The sequence below is a fragment of the Pseudoliparis swirei genome, chromosome 8 (genome assembly GCF_029220125.1).
Source record: "Pseudoliparis swirei isolate HS2019 ecotype Mariana Trench chromosome 8, NWPU_hadal_v1, whole genome shotgun sequence".
Lineage (NCBI taxonomy): Eukaryota > Metazoa > Chordata > Actinopteri > Perciformes > Liparidae > Pseudoliparis > Pseudoliparis swirei.
Genome location: NC_079395.1, coordinates 4,745,510 through 4,769,618, shown reverse-complemented (window position 1 = coordinate 4,769,618; position 24,109 = coordinate 4,745,510). Strand labels below are relative to the sequence as shown.

Genomic DNA, 24,109 nt, shown 5'->3' with positions numbered 1-24,109 from the left:
AATAACTATAAATCAATCTTTACTAATAATTACCAATACACAAACAGAATTTGTTAATTTCCTTTATGTTTTATTTGGCTGATGAAAGTTTTTACAGTAGAACATACTGAACATCATTCCATTGCCGTCACAGCTCACTGGGAATTGAGTAAAACCAGTAAAATGAACCGGTAAAATGAACATCAATTACTCCACGCATCTCGTCAAACACAATACACTCAATACAACGTTATAAAAAAATAAAAGCACTCGACAACCCTGTAAACGCAACGCCGTCGCTTCGGCCGCGCCTCACTTCTGCCTTTTTCGCCACCGCCAACATTATTTTGGCAGATGACACAAACAAACAAACAAACAAACACAACAACAGGTATTGCACACGGCTCCACCGCTCCTCTCGCTTCACTGTCCACAGAAACAAAGTAAAACACTCCCTCAACAACTTCATCTCTCACCTAAAAATAAATATTAGGTCGTCTGTGACGTTTGAGAACACACACAAAAACACACACACACAGTAAAATAAATAACAAGAGGTCTGGCTACTTCAGATGGATGTCCTTTCCTTGCAATGTCTGCAGCTCCCCGTCTCGACCAGCGCAGCTCTGCGTCATGCTACAGTGCAGCCGCAGGACCCTCAACAGTCTTTATGGGAGTATCTTCTCATTTAGCATCCTCACTCTGTGTGAGTGTGTGTGTGTGTGTGTGTGTGTGTGTGTGTGTGAGAGAGAGAGAGAGACATGGTCGACTCGACGAGTGACGATGGGCAGTCAGCTGCTGCTTCTTAAAGCGGCCTCTCCTCGATCCTCTCGCCTTCCTTTCTCCTTAGTGAGAGAACATGAGACGGCGTTAGCGGAGGGGACTCGTCACAGGAGGGCGGGGCGCGGCGGCGAGCGGCGACGCGGTACCTGCTGGATGTGTGCGTCCGGTCTGGCCGTGGCACAGATTTCGCAGCCTGGACGGGACGGCTTGTTGATGAAAGTGCATGAGGGACACGCCCACTCAGTCTGCTGAGGAGGAGGAGGAGGAGGAGGAGGAGGAGGAGGAAAAGCGTAATTAGCCAAAATATTCCTCACACACTTATATAATATATATTTATATGTACAGTATATATATATACACACACACACTGTAGTTTACATATATAAATATTATTTATAAATATATACCATACTTTACATATACACAGAAATAAATATATATACATACAAATATATATATATATATGTATGTATAAAATAAATATTTATATAAATATATATATGTATAACTATATATATACACACATACACATATATATGTATGTATAAAATAAATATTTATATAAATATACAAGTCTAACTATATATATATATATAAATATATATGTGTAAAGTACTATGCATATCTATATATTGATATACACTGTACTTTACACACTTATATATATATATATATATTTGTTTTTAAAGACACCCATGATTTTGTCCAAGTATGTTCAGAGAAAAAGTTAAATTTCCACTAAAATCTGACATTTTCTCTTATTGCGTCTACTGCTTTATGAATCGCATATATACACACACACATGTATACACATAACATACCTCCATACATATCATACCTGTGCTTTACTGGCTTTATTGGTGTGATCACCCAGCTGCAGATTCTCAATGTCGAGGACGTCTCTGATAGCAGCCGGTCTGTCGCTTCCTCTACCTGCCGAAAAACAAGTTAATAGAGCCGCGCTTTCTTTCTAGTATTTACAATGAGTCGGACGGTTTTTGGGCAGTAACATTTGTATCTGGTGTTTCTACTAAAAAGTCAATCAAATATAATCTCACGATAAATAATAAAGTAATAAAACATGCCATGTTATTTTAAATGTTGCCGTTAATGACTGTGTGAAGTCTCTCATCTTCAGCCAATCAGAACGCACCAGATGGATTGAGGTCGGGGAAACCAATATGGCGCCTTGACCTCAAGTTAACGCTTTTAAATCCCAAAGGCGGGGTCACAGGACCGCGACAGAAAGGGTCACTACGCGTGTGTCGAACTCGCCCTGGTTGTTGTGGGTGAGCCTGGAGGGCAACGTGCTGTAGCCCCTCCAGTCTTGGGAGGCGGGGCCGTTGCCCGGCGGGAGAGGCGGGGCTAAGAGGGCGCTCTCCAGGTCCTGCTGGAACAGCTGGCGGGTGACGCGGGCCTGCCGGGCGGAGATCAGGTAGAGGTACGCCGCGTCGCCGTCCTTCTGCACGCCGTAGGAGGCCAGCGACCTCGGCTCGGTGCACAGGCACTGGCCGATCACCCAGCGCTGCACGCGGGGGTGGAAGCCGTACTCGAGGAACACCTGCGGGGGGGGGGCGGCGAGTCAGGGAACCACGAACGGACTTCAGAAACTAACGGTCATAATAAAAAGACGGCGTTCTCACACCTGCTGCTTGAGGGCAGCGACGGTCATGAAGGGGAAGACTTTCACGGTGACGCAGCAGGACGACGACACGTCCTCCACGACCACGGAGAGACTGCAACACACGCGCGGCACCATGAGTCTCCAAAACAGAATAAAAGATCAAATACACACGACCCGGGGGAGGAGGAGCTCCTCGGTTCCCACCCGACAGCTCCCTCGGCGTAGTTCTTCTCCGACAGCTGCACCGTCAGCGCCGCTTTCTGCCGAGCCAGAGCGGAGGCGTGCAGCGAGGCGGCCGCGGCGTCGCCGGCTTCGATCGCCCTGGCGAGCTCCAAGCAGAGCTCCTCTAAAATATGGTCAGAATAAAAAATATAAGGCGTTGAAGAGCGACTTTTTTTAAAACTTTTTTTTTATAAGAGAGAAACAGTTGAACTCACCGGTGAGCGGCAGCGAGGCCGAGTCGCGCGGCTCCGCCGCGTCGTTGAGTCTCGAGGCTTCCGACTCACACATGTTGATGTTTGCAACTGAGGAGAAACGAGACGAGCGGGTTTCAGGAGGGCGGGGGGAAAACACGCGTGTTGGTCTGGAAACTTGAGATGGAGCGCGGTGGGATTCGTTTCAACGGCACTGAGAAACGCTTCAGCAAAACCAGTAAACAGAGCGTTGTGTTCAGGTCACACTGCGATGCCCTCGTGGTTTAATCAACACACATTAAGCTTAAACTCGTCACGCCTTTATATAGAAATCCAAAAGTCCAACAAGCTACCTTCAAAGACTCTTTCCCTCCTCGTCTGCCGCTTCTAAAATACTTAATTATCCAAATATAGCGTTGTACTGATGTGGGGACGGTTACGCATCTCACTTAGAGAAGCAGTGCAGCCAATAATAATAATAGGATATTGAGGAGATTACCTGGAGTGAAACAATCAGCTATATTTTTATTATTATTATATTTAATCATCTATCTATGAGGCCTCATGTCGCTCGAATAAATGTACAAATTTTGAGCGTTTTTTAAAATGTTTAACGTGGTTCTTTCTTTTTTTTCTAAAGGTGAATTACAGGATTTCTGATTTGCATCATTCTGAACATTCAACCGGTGTATTTTGAACAGGTAACGATATGAAAAGCATTATTGTTTTGGCTCGACGACATTGACTGAAATATTCAATATAAATCGAATGAAAAATTACATTTGAAACAATTGAATTCGAAAAGATCGCTTTAAATCATTAAATTATGATTATCAATCATCATTATCCCAAAGTGAGAAAATATCTGACGAAATAAAAATAGAACATTTTGACTAAAGATTGCCTGAAATTTAACTCATCGACTAAAACTAAGAGTAAAAGGTGCGACGCCCGTTTGAAGTATTGTTACATTTAAGTTCGACATGTTTTCTCCCAAACAGGAAACGGTGGGTCATGACCAAAGCAGGTCGGGCGATAGAGAAACGGCCCCGCTGACCTCTGAGAGCCTCTCTCAGCGATGACATCACCACGGTGGCCCACTCCTCTGCCTCGCGGTCGCAGCGGAAGTTGAAGCGGATGCAGTCGTGGGGCGGCGCGGCGAGACGCATCTCGTGGCAGCGAGGAGACTTGACCTCGTACTGCACCGAGCGCAGGTCGAACTCCGCGATGAACTGAGAGGGGGGGGGGCAGAGAGGAGAGAGAGAGAGTCTCAAGCAGGGAACGATGGTAGAGCACAAACAACTTCAATTAAGAACTTTTAAAAAAATAAAACAGAAGATAAAGTTTCTAGAAAATTCTAATCGTTTGATTTCAAGTCCAGTGATCTATGAAAAAAGCCCATTAAATTATTTTAAATGATAAATTGACTAGCAAATCAACAGATATTCACATTGTAAAGCTGGTACTAGCAAACAAAAAAGGATAAAACTATGAAAATATGATCTAAATACTTGCAGATTAGTTTCCCGTTTGTGGACTCATCCATTAATCAACTGATTATTTCTCTAAAGCACGAAGGCAGCTTTGAGCATTTGTAATTACACATCGCCGACGACTTTTTCCTGACCCATCTGCCGCCAACATTAAATGTGTCACGAACACGGAGAAAAGATAAAAGCACAAAACGTGGGTCAAAACTAAACAGCAATACACTCTGCCTGAGTATTAGCCTGGAGATTTTTTAAATTATACATAAATATATATATATCATTATAATTATATATATATAAAAATAATTATATATATATAAATGCACTATATATATATATAAATAAATTATATATAAATATATATATTATAAAAGGTTGATTATAATAATAGTAGCAGATACATTTGATGTCATTTGACTAATCAACTTGTTTTATCTGAAGAACTTCTGAGAGCCAATGTGCCCTCCAGAGACGTTGCTCAGATACCAAGAAGAGAGAAGAATCCAGATATGACGCAATGATCTTATAAGCAGGGGAACAGATCCGTTTTATAACCTCTAGTCTGCAGATTTAGAACGACGAGGACATTCACCGAACGGTTTAGGATTATATTTACTTTGCAGTATTGAAATAATGTAGGACTCGACGTTCACTAGGAATAAAAAGTTGAGGGTACTTCAGCTGCTGCTTCAATTGTGACCACTCAATAAAAATAAATAAATCTGCCTTTTGTAACTCCCAAACTTCCAATTTAAAATGTGTTAAATGCTCCTTTATGATGTGTTAACTGCCCTTTTTAGTATGCTCATTACACGCCACGAGCACAGCTGCTGTATGAATGAAAGATGAAGAGAAACCATCATTTACCACGATCAGCCTGAAGGGGGCGCCAAAGGACCAGCGTGTGAGCAACAGGGGAATTATGAATTATGTTGTAAAAAAGGTAACACAATTAAATGTTTAAACGTCCTAATGTTGCAAAGTCAACGCTGAGATAAGAGTCGACCATCTGGGACTAAAGATAACATTAACATCTCCTGAAAACGAAGATATCGGCTCATTACAATTATGAAACTGTTTTAATAATTTATTATCTGGCGATCGCAATGTGCTTTTATACACTGGGACGTGTGAAGATGAAGCATTAGTTTCAAATTCAGAGCCCCAATATGTAGCCGCCATATTTGTCGACGCTGCATGGAGACGTGGGTCTGCTTTCATCTCTCAGGCCACCGCCCACTTTCCGTTTCCCCCACTCTGTGGCGTCATCCGTCTTGAATGTACTTTGACCTACATTCTCACATTTCCATCGCTAATCAAGCTGCAGCAGTTTGATGCAGATCATTCATTCACCTCAAAACTCTTCACTGATGTCGCGTCTCACCGAGCAGACTCGTGTGAAGTGTACGCCGAGCTGGCGGCGAAGCGGTCTCAGAGAAAGGCTGAAAAGTTATTACAACATCTTCAAAGTCTAATTGAAGTTTTTTTTTATTAATCTGCTGATGGTTTATATGCCTAGAATTTGAAGGGATGACACTTAAGAGGCATACGTGGCATTTTGGACACATGACATCTATTGCTTCTGTCCATCCGCCTGACATCTTTTCCGACTATATCTGGATTAAAACACAGATTAGCACTTCAGTGGCACTTAAATTGCTCTTATTATGGTACTTTTGTAGTTTGACTATGTTGAGGAAATGTTACTTTCTGTATTCTTGTTGTTCTTAGTTTGTACTCTAGGTTGAATGCACTCATTGTAAGTCGCTTTGGATAAAAGCGTCTGCTAAATGACATGTAATAATAATAATCCGGGGAGAGGGATCCTCCTCCGTTGCGCCGTTCTTCCCTTTAAAAATTTGTAATATTGGGCTAGATGAAATAAAATGAATTGAAATTGATTGTTATGATTATAATAAAACTGACTGTAGTATGGGAAGAAAACAAAAAATGAACCTCTCAGCTTCATTATTTGAAAGTAAAACTATGTCTACATCATACAATGGATCCGGAGAGCACGAGGATGAAAGTAGTAAATTATATTTTAATTAAATCTGGTGTTATTTCCCAAAATCTGAGGAGCTGTTATTTTATTGTAGTGCTCCATAAAATGGCGTGTTCAGACCTATACAGGTGCGAAATATAAATGCGATTTAAGGAAGGTGGGGACACACACACACACACACACGCACGCACACGCACACGCACGCGCACACATGACATCAAGTCCCAATTTTTTTTTTTTTTTTTTTTTTTTTTTTTTCACTTGAAATGTTTAGATTTGACATTTCAAATTGTTCACTTATTGCAGATGACATTGACACACACACACACGAGTGGACTCTCACCACGCTGCGGTTTCCGCTCGTGTCCCGCAGCGCCAGTCGGAACTCTCCGGCCCGGCTCGGGTCCATGCTGAGCTGCAGGCGCAGAGCCTCGCTGCCCGCTCCGGGGAGGCACAGGGGCCGGATACCGGAGTGGCACACCGAGACCCGGACCGACATCAACACGGTGCTGCAGCACGGCGCCAGCGCAGGCCCGCCGCACGCAGCCGGTTGGGACGAGGCGGGGACCGGGGCTGGAGGAGCCCAGCCGCCGGAGCTGAGCGCCATGTCGCGGACACCAGAGGCCGGGGTGAGGACGGCGGAAGCCCCGCGGCGGGTGTTGCTGCTGCCCGCTGCTTCGGTTGGGTTTATACGGTCCTCCGGTGCCGGAGGAGAGCGCGTTTCTTCACGGGCAGGCTGTGGTTGTCTCCGCGACCCGCGAATTCTTCCATATCTACCCGACCCGAGTGGACCGAAACAAAACAGGAAGTACGGCGGTACGTCTTTTATTTATGTCCGTGGAGAAACTTTGCCCGTGAAGCATCCGGATATTTAAAAAAGCGCCCCTCAAAAGGATTTAAAATGTTTAGGCGAGAATAAATAAGAGATATATTCATTTAACAAAGAAAAAAATAAACCAGAATAATTATTTCCAGTTGATAATGAGGCTTATTTCATTAATAAAATAACACATTATTGCCTTACAATGTTAAGATAAGAATAAATGAGAGATATATTCATTTAAATTCCTTTTTCTTCTTCTTTGTTTTTTCAGAGAAAAATAAGAAAATAGTTGAAGAGAAATATAAAAAATAAAAAAATAAACCAGAATAATTATTTACAGTTGATAAAGAGGCTTATTTAATTAATAAAATAACACAGTATTGCCTTGCAATGTTAAGATAAGAATAAATATGATATATATATATATATATGTATATTTAAATGTATTGTTCTTATTCTTTTTTTGCAAAAGAACATAGTTGTATATAACAAAATAATAATAATAACAACCGGAATCATTATTTTGAATTGATAATGAGGCTTGATTAGTTAATAACATAACACATTGTACAATGAAGGCCACCCTAAGACCGATATTATCCTATTCCAATGTACATGGACTGCCATCTAGAAATAGCCATATCCATACTTGAAAGATACAATTAACATGTAATTTCCATATATATTCACATTTTTTAGTTTTAGCGAAGACTCATTTTTTATATCCCACACTCTGAAGACAAAAAGAAATTTAAACAGCACAAAAATCTGTAAGGCAAAAAAATGGAGAGATAGACACACACAAGCACATTATAGAGACACTTTTTTATTTATTATAAATCTCTAAAAATCACAAGAAAGAGATATGATAACCCTCAATTGTTCCTCAGATACTAAGCCCAGTGATCTTTACTCAAACTGCAAAGGATTGGCACCAAGCGAACCCGTTTTCACATCTGTGTGTGGATCTAATTGGTAATTTATTATTGTCATACATTACAGTAATTGAGCTGAATGTAATGAATGGAGAAGTCAGTGAGAAGAGACTTGTAGTTCCAGTGTCACGTACAGTCAACATGACCAAGAAGCACCCTAACCGTGTTTGTTAATAAGGCACCAACTGCCACCTATCTTCCATGTGCATCGTTAACTAGAAAATCCTATCTGCGTGCAAACAATTGAACTCTCAGCAAGCGCAGCGAGACACAAGCTCTCCGAGACTCTCACTGGTTCTGACAGAACGGCGGAAGAACCCTCGAAATGTCTGCCCTGCAGGAAGTAAGTCAAAATGTGAGGAACATGAAGCAGTTGCAGCACGCGGCCTTATTCGGCCGAGCGAGCCAGATCAAGGAAGAGCTCAGACAGGTGAGGGACAGGGAAAGGTATTGACGTGTTTGCAATGTGGATTCCGGATTATGTTTTCCAACCTGCAGCTTGTGCTTTGAATCCACCTTCTCTCACAGAATGTGAGAAAGCCATACGGGGAGTTGATAGACGTCTACTGGGGCGACCCGCACAGAGCCGGCATTAAGCCGCTGACGTTCGTCCGACAGGTGACCTTAGCAGTGACCTTCAAAGACTTCTCATCTTGCAAACTGTATTACAAGTGTTGGCGCAGGTGAAAGCCTCTTGTCTCATACTCTTCACGCGTTGCAGGTCCTTGCAGCGTGTCTTCACCCTCAGCTGGTGGACAGCGACCAGCTGCCGGCGGACGTCAGACAGAGGGCTCAGGTGCTGCTCGGATATGCTGGAGGGAGTGTCGGTAAGAGCAGTGGTATGAAAATGAAAATTAATAAGAGGCAGAGCACTCACACTTGTCTATTGACTTCTGCTGGAACCCCCCCCCCCCCCCCCCAAGCTGATATTAACATTAGCTTTGTTTGCCCATGTTTTGAGGTACGTGCACATCCCAACCCCCTTTCAATCAGGGGGTTGGCGGTTCAATCCCCGCCCTAGCCGATGTGTCCTTGAGCAAGACACCTAACCCTGAATTGCTCCCTCTAGCTGTGTCTACGGTGTATTTGAGTGCCTTAAAATTGCGATATAAATTAAATGGATTATTAGTGTTATACTTCAATCTTTTGAGCACCACAAACATAATTAGATTTACATTTGTGGTTATAAAGTGGCGCCAGAAATATTGGACGAGTAAATGAAGGCAAAACTGTCTGCATACACCTCGGTTTTTATTTTTATTTTAGCAATTTGGGTAGACGGCTCCTTTAAGTCAAGTTGACTTAAGTTGCACCTGTCCATCCTGGAGAGGGATCCTCCTCTGTTGCTCTCCTGAAGGTTTCTTCCCTTTTTTCCCCCTGAAGGGTTATTTGGGAGTTTTTCCTGGTCCGATGTGAGGTTTTGGGGCAGGGATGTCTATGTGTACAGATTGTAAAGCACTCCGAGACAAATTTGTAATTTGTGAAATTGGGCTATACAAATAAACTGAATTGAATTGAATTGAATTAATTGATTAAAAAGTCAAACATTTGATTTTTCCAGTTTCTCAAATGTGAGGATGTGCTGCTTGTTTTACATAATTTTATGTATTTAATTGTTAGTCAAAAACAATGACAACATCTTTGAATATGTCCCCTTTTGTTTTAGGTTATCATGATTTTCATTCTTCATTCTTCCTCGTTGATTCTTTATTGACTAAAAATGAACTGCTTTTTAAAATAATCATTACTTGCAGCCAGTTAAGACATTAAATACAAAAAAAGAAATTTAAACAAACATGACAATACCTCAGACTACTATGATATAGCTTATAAAACAAATACAAAAGAGCGTCAAACACACGTCAATAATAGTATCATCACCTTCACCTCGGCTGCCCCGTGTGTTTCTCCAGGTTCGTACACCGCGACACCGGGAATACCAGAGGTAGTTCACAGAATCTCTGAGTTCATAACGAGGCGTGACGGCGGCGCTCCATCGTACCCGGAGAACATCTACATCAGCCCCGGCTCCCAGTGGGGCCTCCAGGTGACGCCCATGACACCCTGCGATATAAAGCAGCGCCTCCCTCGTCCCTCCGACGTTCATCTTTTTCCCTTTTTCCACTCATCAGAATATTCTCAATATCCTGGTGAACAGCGAGGCTTCGCCCAAAACCGGTGTGCTGACTCCATTGCCGAGCTACCCCACGACCAGCAGCTCCATGGTGGGACTGGGCGCAGTGACCGTTCCCTACAGCCTGTGTGAGGAGCACGGCTGGGAGCTGCAGGTGGAGGAGCTGCAGCGAGCGCTGGAGTCTGCAAAGGGAGTCTGCAAGCCGGTCGCTCTGTATGTCATCAACCCGGGGAATCCCACAGGTACTAAACGGCCTCATGAGAGATGACGTCGTCTCAGTATGTGTGAGGTGGTGTACATAATGTTGCTTCCTCCTGCAGGTCAAGTTCAGAGCAGGAAATCGATGCAAGAGGTGATCCGGTTCGTTTCCGAGAAGAGGCTCTTCCTTCTGGCGGATGAGGTGGACGTCTGAAAGCATCCTCCTCCATGAGCATCAACACACCTGTCTATAAACATCCTGTGTGTGTGTGTGTGTACAGGTCTACCAGGACTGTGTTTATGGGGACAACTGTGAGTTTGTCTCCTACAAGAGGGTTCTGGCGGAGATGGGTCCTCCTCTTTCTGACACGGTGGAGCTGGCGTCCTTCCACTCGGCCTCCAAGGGCTTCATGGGAGAGTAGGTCACCAGCGATGAGGAGCGGAAGTTGTGCCATTTGGTCCTCACAAAAAGTTGCATGAATGCAACTTACAGAAAAATGCTTAGTTGATTCTTTTGACAAAAATTATCTCGCCTGAAGACGTGACAAGAAGTCCTTCGAGGGACATGTTGGTCTCCATGAATCTCGGTGGTTCTGGTGTGAGATGAGAACTATTAGTTTTCGAGTTTGGATCTTTAAGCACCACAAGCTAAGTGCCATGTGGGGCCATTATATTGGCGAGGCGGCTGGCAACTCCACACTATTATATATTATATATATATATAATATATATATTAGTGCTGTGAAAAATAACGCGTTAACTCAGTTAATTCAATTACAGGTTTAACTAGTTTTTTTTTAACGCATTTAACGCATGCGCAGAATGAGCTTCCAATCCGTCTGTTGTTGGTCGTCGGGACGAAAAAAAAGTCACTTGCAAAATGAGCTTCCAATACACCACTTCAATCTGAACTCTGTCCGCTCTCATGCAGACGGTCTGTTCATCGGTAATGATCCTTCCGCAGGTTCACCTCCGGAAACCTTGTTACGACTTTTACTTCCTGTAGATCAGGGTCTCAACACGTCGATCGCGACCTGCCAGTCGATCGCGGCGTAGTGTCGGTAGATCGCATGACATTAAAAAGATTGGCCCGCCCCCTGACATGTTCTCTATAGCACGTCTTTGTTCTTTTATTAAACTAAACGTCTGTTGTTGATCGTATCTCCACAGCAGCATGTCATTTCTGTCTCTTCGCGTTGCGTTAACACTTATCGATAGCCACAGAGCTCCGTGCGCGCGCATCGGGACCGAGCAAAAAAAAAGTCACTTGTCAATCTGTCCACCTGTCGGTGTCCGGGCCGGTGAGGTTTCAGCTTTGCAGCGGTGTCCCCGCCGTCCCTTTCATCACGGCCCAGTTCATGAAGAAAACCCACACAGTCAGTTTGCCTCAGCAGCTGCTAGAGGAAGACTAGAGGCCTTTAGATTGTATCATGGTGGAGTTAATGGTTGACAAACAAGAGAAAAAATGTTCTGTTTAACCCTCCTGTTACCTTTACATTTACTAACATATTTTACCCTCGGGGTCAATTTGACCCCAGCAATTAAAACCTCCAGAAAATTATTAGAATTAATATTGCTTCCCAAGTTTAAGTGTGAGGTACTTTATGTTTGTTTGTTGACTACCTAAATATCCCTTTAAATAAATAAAAAAGTTGATATTTCTGATATGTTTGACACAGTGAAAAACAGCCTGGGGTCAAATTGACCCCAAAGAACACCGACATTAAACATTGAATGGGGTCAAATTGACCCGAAAGGTAACAGGAGGGTTAAACATTCTGTTTAGGATGAAGATGTATTAATGTTCCATATGGAAGAAAACTGCTAAATAACTGCTGAGTTGCAGCACCATTGTATAGAAGAATGTATAAATGTATATATCCGTCTTTTGTCATAAATCTCTATGTTCTCACAAAATATACCGAGAATATCGGTAATATGTGATTAATCATGATTAATCCACAAAAACCTGTGATTAACCCGATTAAAATTTTTAATCGTTTCACAGCCCTAATATATATATATAATATTTGTTGTATTTATTTGTTGTTGCCCAAACGACTAGAAACTGCAGATATATATATATATATATCACATATAATATATATATTACATAATGTTATATATAATAATATATAATATATAAATACAATATATATATTTTTATATCATATATGTAACATATATTATATATAATATATATTACATAATGTTATATATATTTAATATGATAGCTAGAAAATAAATGTTATATATATTGAAGTGGTCTGTCCCACTTTAAAGTGACTTAGTTGAAAATGTGGGCTTCTCCAATTCCACAACAGCTGTCTCTCTCTCTCTCACTCTCTCTCTCTCTCTCCAGGTGTGGTCTGCGCGGTGGCTACGTGGAGCTGGTGAATCTGGACCCCACCGTCATGAAATACATCTACACGCTGTTCTCAAAAGACAGTTGTGCCCCCGTGTTGGGTCAGCTCGCCTTGGATCTGTTGACGAGCCCCCCACAACCAGGAGACCCCTCCTACCCACTTTACCGCCAGGTAAACCGGTTAGCAGGATGTTTGATAGCCTTTATTACCGTCGCATTGAAAATGCGGAAGGTTGTTTTGATCGCTGTGTATTTATTTTATTTATTTATTTGTATGCGTGTTACTCGCATAACTAAGAATCGCATGAAATTTGGTGGGATGATTGGTTATTATCCGGGGACCATTTGATTCGATTTTGGGATCGATCGGGTCAAAGGTCAAGGTCATGAAAAGGTCAAAATCTTCTTTTTACCGTAGCGCAGTCAATTTTTATCCAATTGGCATGCAACTAATGCCAACATGTTCATAATCCAATGCCCAATCTTGTGATATGCGAAGGTATGCGCTCTACCGAATGCCCGTTCTAGTAAAAGAAATGCATTAATACTCCCTCGGCTTTCCTCCTGCAGGAGACGCAACACATCCGGAGCACGCTGGTCCAGAACGTAAAGCGAGTCGTTGCGGTGCTGAACAGTCTACCGGGTTTCTCCTGCCAGCCTGTGGCAGGAGGAGCGTTCGCGTTCCCCAGAATTCACCTGCCACCGAAATCCATTCAGAAGGCCGAGGTCACGATATCTCCTCATACAATCAGAGAAATATAATAACTCGTGTGAGGGAGCGATCCTAACATTTACACCTGGTTCTTTTAGGAACTGGGTCTGGACCCAGATCTGTTCTACTGCATCAGACTCCTGGAGGAGGCCGGTGTGCTGGTCAGTCCTGGCTGTGAATATGGACAGAAGGAGGGCACCCACCACTTCAGGTACATCCAGGAAACTACGCATCGCTTCACCGGAATGAAGCTTTTGAAAACAACATATTTACCCGTAAAACTTTTTCTCTCTGCAGATTTTGCATCATGGTGCAGGAGGACTTAATGGAGGAATTACTGAGGCGCCTGACCAGCTTCCATACACAGTTCATGAAAGATTATTCTTAAAAAAAAGTTTCTTATCAAGCCCAGAAGTGTGTGGTGGTGTTTGAATCGACAGAGTTTATCTTTTCATATTTAGTGTGTTGGAGACGTCGGTAAATAGCATTCGGGCCACGTGTGGTCGTAAAGTAAAGAGTTATGTTATGTCCATCTGCAGCTTCATAAATCATTCAAACAATAAAAGAGATCGGACCATTTTATGTTAGCATGTGAATATTTATTGCAATAAATATGACATCAATTATTATACGCGGTCTGCTTTAATTACCTTTTAGCCAATGACGCGAGCAAAGAAAAATTAAACTTCTGCTTTTCAGAAAGCGGATACAAATACAGTAAAGCACAATCAAAAAGGGATGGATCGCCTCCCACCAGAAACGAGTTCATCATTCACCTCGACAGTCACCGCAGCAGACGACCGTCCGCTCCACGTTGCTCCTCTTCAAGTCAAGTATTGACCGAGTGCCCCAACTTTCTTCCCCTCAAGAAAACACACACCCACGAGATGCCGGCGGCCTCTGTCGTCAATCCACCTCGCTGTCGCTGCTCGGAGCCACGGGGTTGGCGTCCGTGTTGTTGAGCAGCTCCACGAAGAGGGAGATGAGCTTCCCGTCTTGAGACGAGTTGGCGTCGCCGGGGCGGCGGAGGTTGCGGTACAGCATGGTCTGGATGGACGTGCGGACCTCCCACAGCAGCTCCCAGGTCTCCGCCGACAACTCGCAGCGCACCATCGAGCGGCCGGGGAGCGCCACTTCCACCCGGTCTCCCCTTACTAAAGACACAAGAAAGAGATTATAAGAGTTATTATAACATTTACTGGATATCTGGAAATCTAAAGAGGGTGATCAAATTAAAACAAAAGATCCAGAGTGTAGTATTTAGGGCAGATCTATTGGCAGTAATATGGCAACACTACGCATGTTTTCTTTTAGTGCGTCGCTGTGTCTTTGTGACCTTACACGGAGCTCATCTACATATGGACAGGTCCTCTTCAGAGGCCGACATGTTGCACCGCCATGTTTTCCTGTCCCTCCCCAAAACCCTCGACACGGGAGAAGCTTCGGTGATTATTCTGAGCTGAATGAATCCAATGATGCGGTTATATGTGGTAAATATGTCTCTACGCTCTCCATAAAGTATGGAAGCATTAGTCAGCATTTTTTAAGACGGTTAATTTTTACAGCCTAAAATCATCGCCCACATCTCAAATACACAGATAAGAAGGGAGATCTCATCTTTGACCCAGGAGGGTAAAAAAAATATTGTAAAAGAAAGAGAATTTGGAGGCAACAATGGATTAGATTAAGGAGATGTACAAATTGTTGTAAATAAAAACATCTTACGATCAGAATAATAAGAACTATTTTTTTTTGTACAGTAGTCAACGGCAAGACAAATATTTTTGATCATGTTTGAATCGAGCCATAAATTAGACATATGATGTTTTTTATTCTTAAGATGATTTCACAAGTCAAGAAAGTCAGTGCGTCGTAGGAGGCAGAATAACTATCAAGGTCTGATATGAAACACAGGGATTGTAACTTTTGTTTAGTCTTTCTAATTACTTATTTGTACAAGGTTACAACAAAGCGGGACTTTAACGTGCAAAATTATCTTTTAAATTGACAAACAATATGCGTCCGATTCAGAATGAGAGAAAAATCTGAGGTTCTCCCCGTTGAGTACAGCACATTTATCTTTCTGAAACCGGATCCAGTGGCAGTCTCCCGTCAGGGGGACCTCACCTCTCTAAGCATGTTTTCTAGAGAGCAGCACGTGTCCTACCTGTCTCTGTGAGGTCACAGTCTGTGAGCAGCAGCAGGGCGAGAGGATGGACTGCCGAGGAGTCTCTGACGAAAACACTTCCGTTGGACTGGACGGCGCTGAAGAAGGTCAGCCAGCGACTAGGAAGCTCTGGCTTCCCCCTACAAGACAAAAAGACAATGAGTTCACACACGTAGAATCAAAAAAAGGGGGAAATGAATGAATTTGAGTGTTTTCAGACCTGTTGACGGAGGCGCGGTGAAGCATCACCGGCCCATTGAGTGTGCGGAAGTGCATACTGTCGGGCCGAAAGCGCCCCTTGCTCACGAGACCCTTCTTCACCTGAGGAAAACAAATATAACTAGACTGGGCACTCGGTAGAGCGCATACCTTCGCATATCACAAGATTGGGCATTGAATTATGAACATTTTGGCATTAGTTGCATGCCAATTGGACAAAAATGTATCGTGCTATGGTAAAAAAAGAGTTTGACCTTTCCATGACCTTGACCTTTGACCCGATTGATCCCAAAATCTAATCAAATGGTCCCCGGATAATAACCAATCATCCCACCAAATTTCATGCGATTCAAGAAAACTTTGACCTGTTCATGACCTTTGACCTTGACCTTTGACCCGATCGATCCCAAAATCTAGTCAACTGGTCCCCGGATAATAAACAATCATCCCACCAAATTTCATGCGATTCGGTTCAATACTTTTTGAGTTCTGCGAAAGATTTTGACCTGTTCATGACCTTTGACCCGATCGATCCCAAAATCTAATCAACTGGTCCCCGGATAATAAACAATCATCCCACCAAATTTCATGCGATTCGGTTCAATACTTTTTGAGTTCTGCGAAAGATTTTGACCTGTTCATGACCTTTGACCCGATCGATCCCAAAATCTAATCAACTGGTCCCCGGATAATAAACAATCATCCCACCAAATTTCATGCGATTCGGTTCAATACTTTTTGAGATTTGCGAATAACACGCATACAAATAAATAAATAAATACACGGCGATCAAAACATAACCTTCCGGCATTTTCAATGCGAAGGTAATAAAGCAAGTTGTCTTCCATCCATGTGACGATTGAACATCTAAATGTTGGCTTTGACTCACAGCTGAAGTTTTTTTTTTTTTTTTTTTAGATAAACATATGCAAAATCTGGATCCGACTTTAAATCAAATAAAACTATATTTGCAATTTAGACAGACCGTCAGCAGAGAAATATAGTCAATTCAAGACATCCCTCCGCTAAGAGCTCATATTTAGAGATCACCCTCGCGTACCTGGATGAGGTTGGGATAGAGCCCGGCGAGCAGCACAGCCTTCAGCAGCTCGTCCTGGTCGCTGTGCTCGTTGTAGAGCGACGTGGAGCGCTGGCACTCCCGGGCGTGAGACACCACCTTGGCTTCGCTCAGGTTCTCGCTGAACTGAGAGATGAGACCTGCAGAAACGGCACGGGAACAGGAATGGTTTTCTTGTAAACGTAAAAAAAAAAAAAAAAGGAAAGCGGAAGAGATTTAAATGAGCGAGTGTGTGTGTGTGTGTGTGTGTCAAACTGACCGTTGATGAAGCGCAGGCTGAACCGGGACAGAGTGTGCCGGTGCAGAAACTCGTCGCGCTCCTCCCGGTCGCCCTCGTGCTGAAGTTTCCTCCAGCCCAACACGGCTCGAATGAACACCAAGTAGTCGCTGGAGCTGGAGCGGCTCAGAGCCTCTTTGGCCTGGACGGACAGGACGGACAGGACGCAGACGGCTGAATGGCGACGAACGGCCAACACACTGGGACGGTTTTTTAATACCAAAAGCACGCACACGTCATCTCACCTTGCTCACGAGGCCTCTGTTCTGCATGCTGTTGTAGAACGGGTCTTTGGTCAGGCAGGCGGCGACCGACAGCATGGGCAGGACACACCGGAACATGGCGCTCAGGACCAGCACCTTGCCCAGGCGGGGGTCGCACGACATGCAGGAGACGCGCTCTCCTAACGGCGTCAGGGTTTCCGTCTTGTCCAAGACTCCTGCAGAGAGGACGGGGACGGCGTGGACGTGAGAATACGGACACAGACGGACACAGACGCCACGGCAGAAATCTACGCCGTGTATCCAGAACGCCACTCACCGATGTCTTGCAGATTCTTAACAGCCTCTCTCACAGCATCTCGCTCTGGACTGTCCAACACTTGGGATAAGAAATCTACAGCCTACACACACACACACACAGATAAACAACATCTTTTAATACGTCAGCAATACACAAAACAGATTTTTTTTTAAATGCACAAGTCATCGTCTTTATTTCAGTACCTTGCAGTCAGGACTGTGGATCTTGGCTTGCACTACGAGATTCTCCAGCGGCGTGCGCAGGATCTCCGGGATGGGGAAGGGGGCCATGGACTCCATCTGCTTCCGGGGGAACAGGTGGTAGGACCGTCCCGGCTGACATCGGCCCGCTCGCCCTTTTCTCTGAGTGACATTAGAGTGAGATACCCACACCGTGTCCAGACACGAGACCTGGAACAAAAAGAATAGAAGCCGATGGGATTATCATCAGAAAACACAACAAATGACCAGCTTAGTTTCCGCAGCCGTGAAGCCGGAGACGTTCGATCCCCACCTTGGTGCGCGGGTCATAATTCTGTTCTTTGTGAGTTCCCACATCCACCACGTGGACGATGTCATCGATGGTGATGGAGGTCTCTGCAATGTTAGTGGCGAGGACAATCTTCCTCTGGCCCTCTTGGGGGTGCTGGAACACCAACTGCTGGTCTGCTACCGATAAACTAGAGTGCACTATGAGAAGAGAAAAACAAAGTAAATGGAACTATAAAATCTCTTTGCTTGAAATAGCCGACAGACGGGTCTTTGTAAATCGGTGTGCGCTCCCTTACGCGGCAAGATCATCTGTGAGCCGGAGGAAAAGTGTCGCTTCGCCTGCAGCTTCTCTTGAACGGCTTTGATGTCCTGCCACCCGGGGAGGAAGCACAACACGGCACCTGAAGCACGAGGAGATGTCAGGTTATGGTCAAAATGGGCTTCTTATACATACACGACACTTTGAGTTAACAGGCGTGTAGATCCTTTATACAGGGCTCATACACATGGATTTCCATGACTTTAAACCAAATTTCCATGACCAAGCACGTGAAATCCCCGTGTATACATGAGTTTACCTTAAATGACACAAATTAACGAGACAATAGTTGGATTAAAAGAATAAATATGTATTTTTCAAACTGTAAATAAATATAACACATTTCCATGACTTTTCCCAAACTTTTGAAAATATTTTTCTCTTCAGACTTTTCCAGGCCTGGAAATAACCATTTTAAAATTCCATGACCGTACGAACCCTGTATATAAGTTCCTATTAAGTTAATGTCACGGAACATCTTTACATCCCTCTTTTCAAAATGTAGAGCAGAAGAAAAATGTTATAGGATGCTTTTTTTTTTTCAAGTATAAGGCGAGGCTATTTCTTCTTCAGTTGGTGAGATGTTCTCAAATATCCACTAAATAAAGAATTGAAGTTAATCCGCTAGTTACCTGGCTCGCCACATCGGTCAATGTGCTCGATTACATCAGCTACGAGATCTGTATCTGGTGTGATGTCGACTCTTCCGCCCTTAAGTAAACAAAAAAAAATACAAATTCATAAGACAAGAGAAACTTAAAACACTAAACCGGAGACGCGTCACGGACTCGAGTCTCACCTGCTTGTCCGCCTCCACCCTCTTGGGGACTGCGGCGGGCGTCCCATCTCCCTCAGCACGTCCTCCAGGTATTGGTCCTTCACCGGGTGCATGAATCCGGGCACTTTCACAATCGGGCAGCCCCCAAAGTAGTCGGACAGCCTCCGCTTGTCCCCGGTGGCGCTCATGAGCACCACCCGCAGGTCGGGGTTCTCCTTCAAGCTGGAGCGCAGCAGCGCCAGCAGCAGGTCCGTGTTGACGTCCCGCTCGTGGACCTCGTCCACCACCACGTGGCTGATTCCCTTCAGCGACGGGTTGGACTGCAGCTTCCTGAGCAGGATGCCCACCGTGAGGAAGAGGAGGGCTCCTCCGCTGCGCTCGGGCGGGCGGCTCTCCAGTCTCACCTGCAGAGAGGGGAGCGTTATTTGTTATCCGTTAAGATCGACGCACTAATGTCAATAACCTAAATATCGTAAAGAACAGACGCTACCAGCTGCACTCACTGGTTATGACGCGTCTCTTGAAGGGTGCCAGTCGCAGTGCATTCTTTATTTTACCATCAAATAATTAGGTTTAGGAAATCTATTTCAAATAAAATAATTTGGTGGAATAAAAAGTAAAATGTACGCAAGAAATTAAACGCTTTCCTAATCGGGAAAACGATAATCCGCTTTTCACTATAAGTAGATTTGAAAAGATTTTTTAATGATGAATTATTTACATATTGCTTACTATATAGTTCAGATTTGAATAAACTAGAATATATACACACAAATATATATATATATACACACAAATATATATACACACACATATATAAATATATATAGATATAGTTGTATAGCACACAATCTCTTTGATTTTAAACTGTTTATAGAGTTTTGACTACAGAACAGATTATTCAGAAGTAAGCGTAAACATTTTGGCCAATTATAAATTAATTTCACAATTTAAGAAAACCAAATTACTCAAAAATAGAATGTGTACGGTTAATTTAGGTGTCGTTTTATTATTTCTGCTTCTATTCTATCTCAAAACGTGTCCCTCTCGAGTCTATAACCGATTATATAGTAATAAAATACAAATAAAAGTAGTTATAAAAAATTTAAAAAACATAAACATGCATGTAAATAACTATAAACTTGTATGTACCTGATATCCCACAGAGCTTCTCAGAGCCGGACCCATCTCATGAGCCACACGATGGGCCACGGACACGGCGCTTATCCGGCGAGGCTGGGTCACCAGGACGTTGCACGTGGCGCCCTGGCCGTCCCTCACGCCCTCCTCCAGCAGGAAGCGAGGGATCCTCGTCGTTTTGCCGCACCCCGTCTCGCCGTCGATCACGACCACCCTGGACGACCGCACCTCGGAGATCACGCGCTCGCGGTGGGCGTCTACCGGGAGCCGCACGCTCAGCCCGGGGCTCACCGCCTCCCACTTCTCCAGCAGGTGGGCGCTGAGCTGCCGGGCCTCGGGCTCAGACAGAGGTCTGTACGGCCGGCCCGTGACGGCGTCCGTCAAGTCCTCCTCGTCCTCCTCGTCTTCCTCCTGGTTCACCGCCTGCTGGCCTCTGGCCTCTTCGTCCTCCCACAGCTTCTGTACGTCTGTCGCCACCGGGTACTTTAATAAAAACATGGGGGATTATTCGATGACATCACCACAAAAAGTATGCGACGCCCTGACATATCACAACCACGTATTAACGATTAACATTTGAAGATGAATTCATGGGCACAGCTTCAATAGCAGGCTTTCTACAAGCTTTTGGAACCTGGCTGCAGGGATTTGCTTCTAATCGGCCTCAAGGCAATGAGGTGTTGATAGTTGATGACATTAATTATTCATTAAGAGCATATTTTAAGGCTGAAAGAAGAACAGAGAGAACAGATAATTGAGTGCCGAGCTATTAATCTTAAAGCTACAACCAGGAAAATAAATGTGTACTTTTGAGTTTGGCCCCTGTGGACAAAAGCGGTATTGTTTCAAGAGCACCAGACTCCTTTGATTGTAAACGGTTATGCTAAACCGCATACAGAAAAATGTATTAAAAAGTAAGCGTGAACATTTTGGCCTATTTTGTATTATTTTCGCAAATTAAGAAAACCAAATGACTCAAAAGTAGCAAATTTGAGAAAACCTCTCATTTGACTCCAAGCACCTGCGACCCTAAATGGGATAAGCGGTCCGGACGATGGGATGGAATCTTCTCAGACGTTCTCGTTTACTTAAGTAGATCATAAAAAAAAGTTTCATAACCGATTAAAAGTTCCTCACAGTAACTTCAACCACAGCGCTTGTAAAGGCTAGTTCTGAGAAGAACTGCACGCGACAGGCTGACGGTCAAATACCTGCAGCTGTGTTAACTTCACACACACACACACACAAGACTGACCTCTGCCAGGTATTCCCTCATGCGTTTCTCCAGGTATTCTGGGACTTCCAGAGGGAGGGGCCGTCTGTCTCGCTCTCCAGCCTCCCTCACCTCCGCTCGGTGGTAGTTGGCGTGAGTCAGCGGGTTGTTGGCGCTGTCCAGCAAGTGCAGCTCCTGGACCAGGTGACACGATGCACGTCTTTAACTCCGCTCCGAAACAAGGAGTTTACACCAATTCAACCAAAAATGCCCCTCACCTTCAGTTTCACGCAGGCGAGAGCCGCCGCCGTCCTCTCCGCCGCCAACCGGCTTTTCGCCGTGGCGGAGAACATCATCTTCTCCGGCCACTGCAGCGTCAGGTCGCACTTCTTTAGCTTTCCTCCCGTCGTCTTGTACTGAATTATCTCCTGCAAAAAAAATGAAAAAAAAGAGAGCACGAAGGAGACGGATTAGAATCACACGAGTCAGCAGCTCAGCCGTCGCCGGGCAAAAAAAACCCCCGAGAGCTACCGACCCCGATTCTGTTGGACGACGTGGCCGCCTGGATGATCCTGGTGAGGAGAGACTTGGGTTGCGGGAACAGGCGGAGAGCTTCGAAGACGGTGGCGAAATCCTGGGCGAATTCTTGGGGAGGAACGCCGACTTTGTGCTCGTCCGCTCTCGCTTTGGGAACGGGGACATTCTCTGTCCAGGACTCTTCTTCGTTATCATAGAGTTGCGTTTGCACGCCTCCTCTCCCCCTGCCAGCTCTCTTCGTCGGGAGCTGATTTCCTTGACCAATGACACCCATTTGCTGTGCACAAAAAGAGAGAGAGGGGAGGGAAGGAGTCAAGTACCACTGCCGCCTGTTAAGACAACTAGAAGTGTTCGTCTACTCGTTACAGTCGTACTCTGAGCTTGAAACACGCAGCGGCTGCAGCGAATCGTTCCGCGTCGATCTTCCTGGAGGCAAAACCTTCCTCTTCCATCTTGAAGGGCCACAGCAGGGTGACGGTGGCTTTCTATACACACACACACACACACGTACAAAGTTATGTGAAACTCTCAGCTGGGTTGTGTCAATGCAAAACATCCACAAAAAAGGGACTTCCGCTCTGACCTTGACGCCATCACCTTCCGTGCAGCTGTACTGGATGAGCTGGGTCAGGTCGCTGACTCCCAGAGAACGGGAGATGGTGTTATACAAGAGACCTTTAGGGTCCGGAAACTCCTTCAGGAGGTTCGGGCTCACGTTATCTAAGCGGAACAACAAAAAGGACACACACCGCAAGGTCAACGATAATCTACTTCCGGTCGAAACGCAGTTACACTAAAGGGGGGAAAACTCAGAGATACACAATTTAATGTCGAGCTTTCCCACGACAGATGTCCTTGAGGTTCATCTCTGCTGCGAACGTAGACCTGTTAGCTAACTTCGGCTAACACGCCGACTCTTTTTTCTCACCTTGTAAATGCGACGTGCCGCTTTCCTCGAAGCTCCGCGTTTTCGTCCCGTGCCAGCGCACTGCTCCGCGGCAATTCGACGCCGTTTTTCCGCCTGCTTGGACATATTTCGCGACATTACACAGCGCCCTGAGCCGCACGAGTAAAACACCGGGTAGCGCCATCTTTAGAACTGCAGTTTGTACTTCTGCGCCCGCGCGCTGAAGAAGACGCCGGTTCTCACAGCGACACCATGCGGTGAGGAGGAGGAACTGTTTTAGTGAGACATCTATCTGCTAGTTTAACCCTCCTGTTGCCTTCGGGTCAATTTGACCCAATTCAATATTTAACCCTCCTGCCGCCTTAGGGTCAATTTGACCCGATTCAATGTTTAACCCTCCTGTTACCTTTATATTTACTAACATATTTTACCCTTGGGGTCAATTTGACGCCAGCAATTATAACCTCCAGAAAATTATTAGAATTAATATTGTTTTCCAAGTTTAAGTGTGAGGCACTTTATGTTTGTTTGTTGACTACCGAAAGAACACCGACATTAAACATTGAATGGGGTCAAATTAACCCTAAGGCGGCAGGAGGGTTAAATCTTGAATCGGGTCAAATTGACCCTAAGGCAACACAAGGGTTAAGTAATATCTACAATAATATGGAGTATTTATACATGTCCTTAATGGTCACATTTTTTTTGTAAGATGTTGTAATATATTAAAATCCTTTGATGATAAATAAAATATTTGATTAACTAATGTGAGGGCTTCACAAAAGAAAAGTAAAAAGAAACCTGTAAACATCTTAATTTTAGAAGCCTTGATTTGACAAGTTGAGTAGATTTTAACGGGTAGGCCTACTTGAATTTTGTATCCTTTTTTTAAATCCCCCAATTATTTATTTACGGTTTTATTACTTACTTTTAATATTTGTTATTACTTACTTTCAAGAATATGTATTACTTACTTTTAAGGTGCTTTACTATAGCTTCA

The 24,109-nt window shown here is 44.2% G+C and overlaps 3 protein-coding genes across 3 annotated transcripts; 1 reads left to right on the top strand and 2 right to left on the bottom strand.

Annotated features, from left to right (window-relative positions):
• Positions 1 to 908: 908 nt before the first annotated feature.
• sharpin (SHANK-associated RH domain interacting protein) lies at positions 909 to 6,703 on the bottom strand. Its single transcript, XM_056421533.1, has 7 exons — positions 6,638 to 6,703; positions 3,770 to 4,031; positions 2,824 to 2,910; positions 2,591 to 2,732; positions 2,408 to 2,498; positions 1,601 to 2,323; positions 909 to 1,010 (listed from the first exon to the last, which is right to left on the bottom strand). Exons 1-6 carry the CDS (start codon positions 6,701 to 6,703, stop codon positions 1,991 to 1,993), a joined length of 981 nt encoding a protein of 326 aa, XP_056277508.1. The 3' UTR covers positions 909 to 1,010; positions 1,601 to 1,990.
• LOC130197742 (alanine aminotransferase 1) lies at positions 6,644 to 14,090 on the top strand. The gene is made up of 11 exons (XM_056420609.1): positions 6,644 to 6,923; positions 8,581 to 8,670; positions 8,774 to 8,879; positions 9,966 to 10,099; positions 10,185 to 10,428; positions 10,507 to 10,586; positions 10,666 to 10,802; positions 12,747 to 12,921; positions 13,320 to 13,475; positions 13,560 to 13,672; positions 13,759 to 14,090. Exons 1-11 carry the CDS (start codon positions 6,702 to 6,704, stop codon positions 13,847 to 13,849), a joined length of 1,548 nt encoding a protein of 515 aa, XP_056276584.1. The 5' UTR covers positions 6,644 to 6,701; the 3' UTR covers positions 13,850 to 14,090.
• dhx30 (DEAH (Asp-Glu-Ala-His) box helicase 30) lies at positions 14,039 to 23,304 on the bottom strand. Its single transcript, XM_056420604.1, is given in 20 exon segments — positions 14,039 to 14,615; positions 15,629 to 15,768; positions 15,849 to 15,949; positions 16,908 to 17,065; positions 17,185 to 17,344; positions 17,448 to 17,641; positions 17,743 to 17,824; positions 17,928 to 18,134; positions 18,238 to 18,413; positions 18,512 to 18,616; positions 19,167 to 19,245; positions 19,334 to 19,368; positions 19,371 to 19,716; positions 20,465 to 20,935; positions 21,708 to 21,860; positions 21,944 to 22,093; positions 22,201 to 22,479; positions 22,577 to 22,687; positions 22,786 to 22,922; positions 23,131 to 23,304. Coding segments are annotated over 20 exon segments (3,495 nt in total). The 5' UTR covers positions 23,294 to 23,304; the 3' UTR covers positions 14,039 to 14,367.
• Positions 23,305 to 24,109: the final 805 nt, after the last annotated feature.

Coding starts and splice junctions, on each gene's coding strand:
- LOC130197742 (XM_056420609.1), top strand. CDS start 6,702: ATGCTGAGCTGCAGGCGCAGAGCCTCGCTGCCCGCTCCGGGGAGGCAC. Junction 13,476..13,559: donor AATCCATTCAGAAGGCCGAG/GTCACGATATCT, acceptor TGGTTCTTTTAG/GAACTGGGTCTGGACCCAGA. Junction 13,673..13,758: donor GAGGGCACCCACCACTTCAG/GTACATCCAGGA, acceptor TTCTCTCTGCAG/ATTTTGCATCATGGTGCAGG.
- sharpin (XM_056421533.1), bottom strand. CDS start 6,703: ATGGACCCGAGCCGGGCCGGAGAGTTCCGACTGGCGCTGCGGGACACG. Junction 4,032..6,637: donor CGAGCGGAAACCGCAGCGTG/GTGAGAGTCCAC, acceptor CCCCCCTCTCAG/TTCATCGCGGAGTTCGACCT. Junction 2,911..3,769: donor AAAACATGTCGAACTTAAAT/GTAACAATACTT, acceptor GTTTCTCCTCAG/TTGCAAACATCAACATGTGT.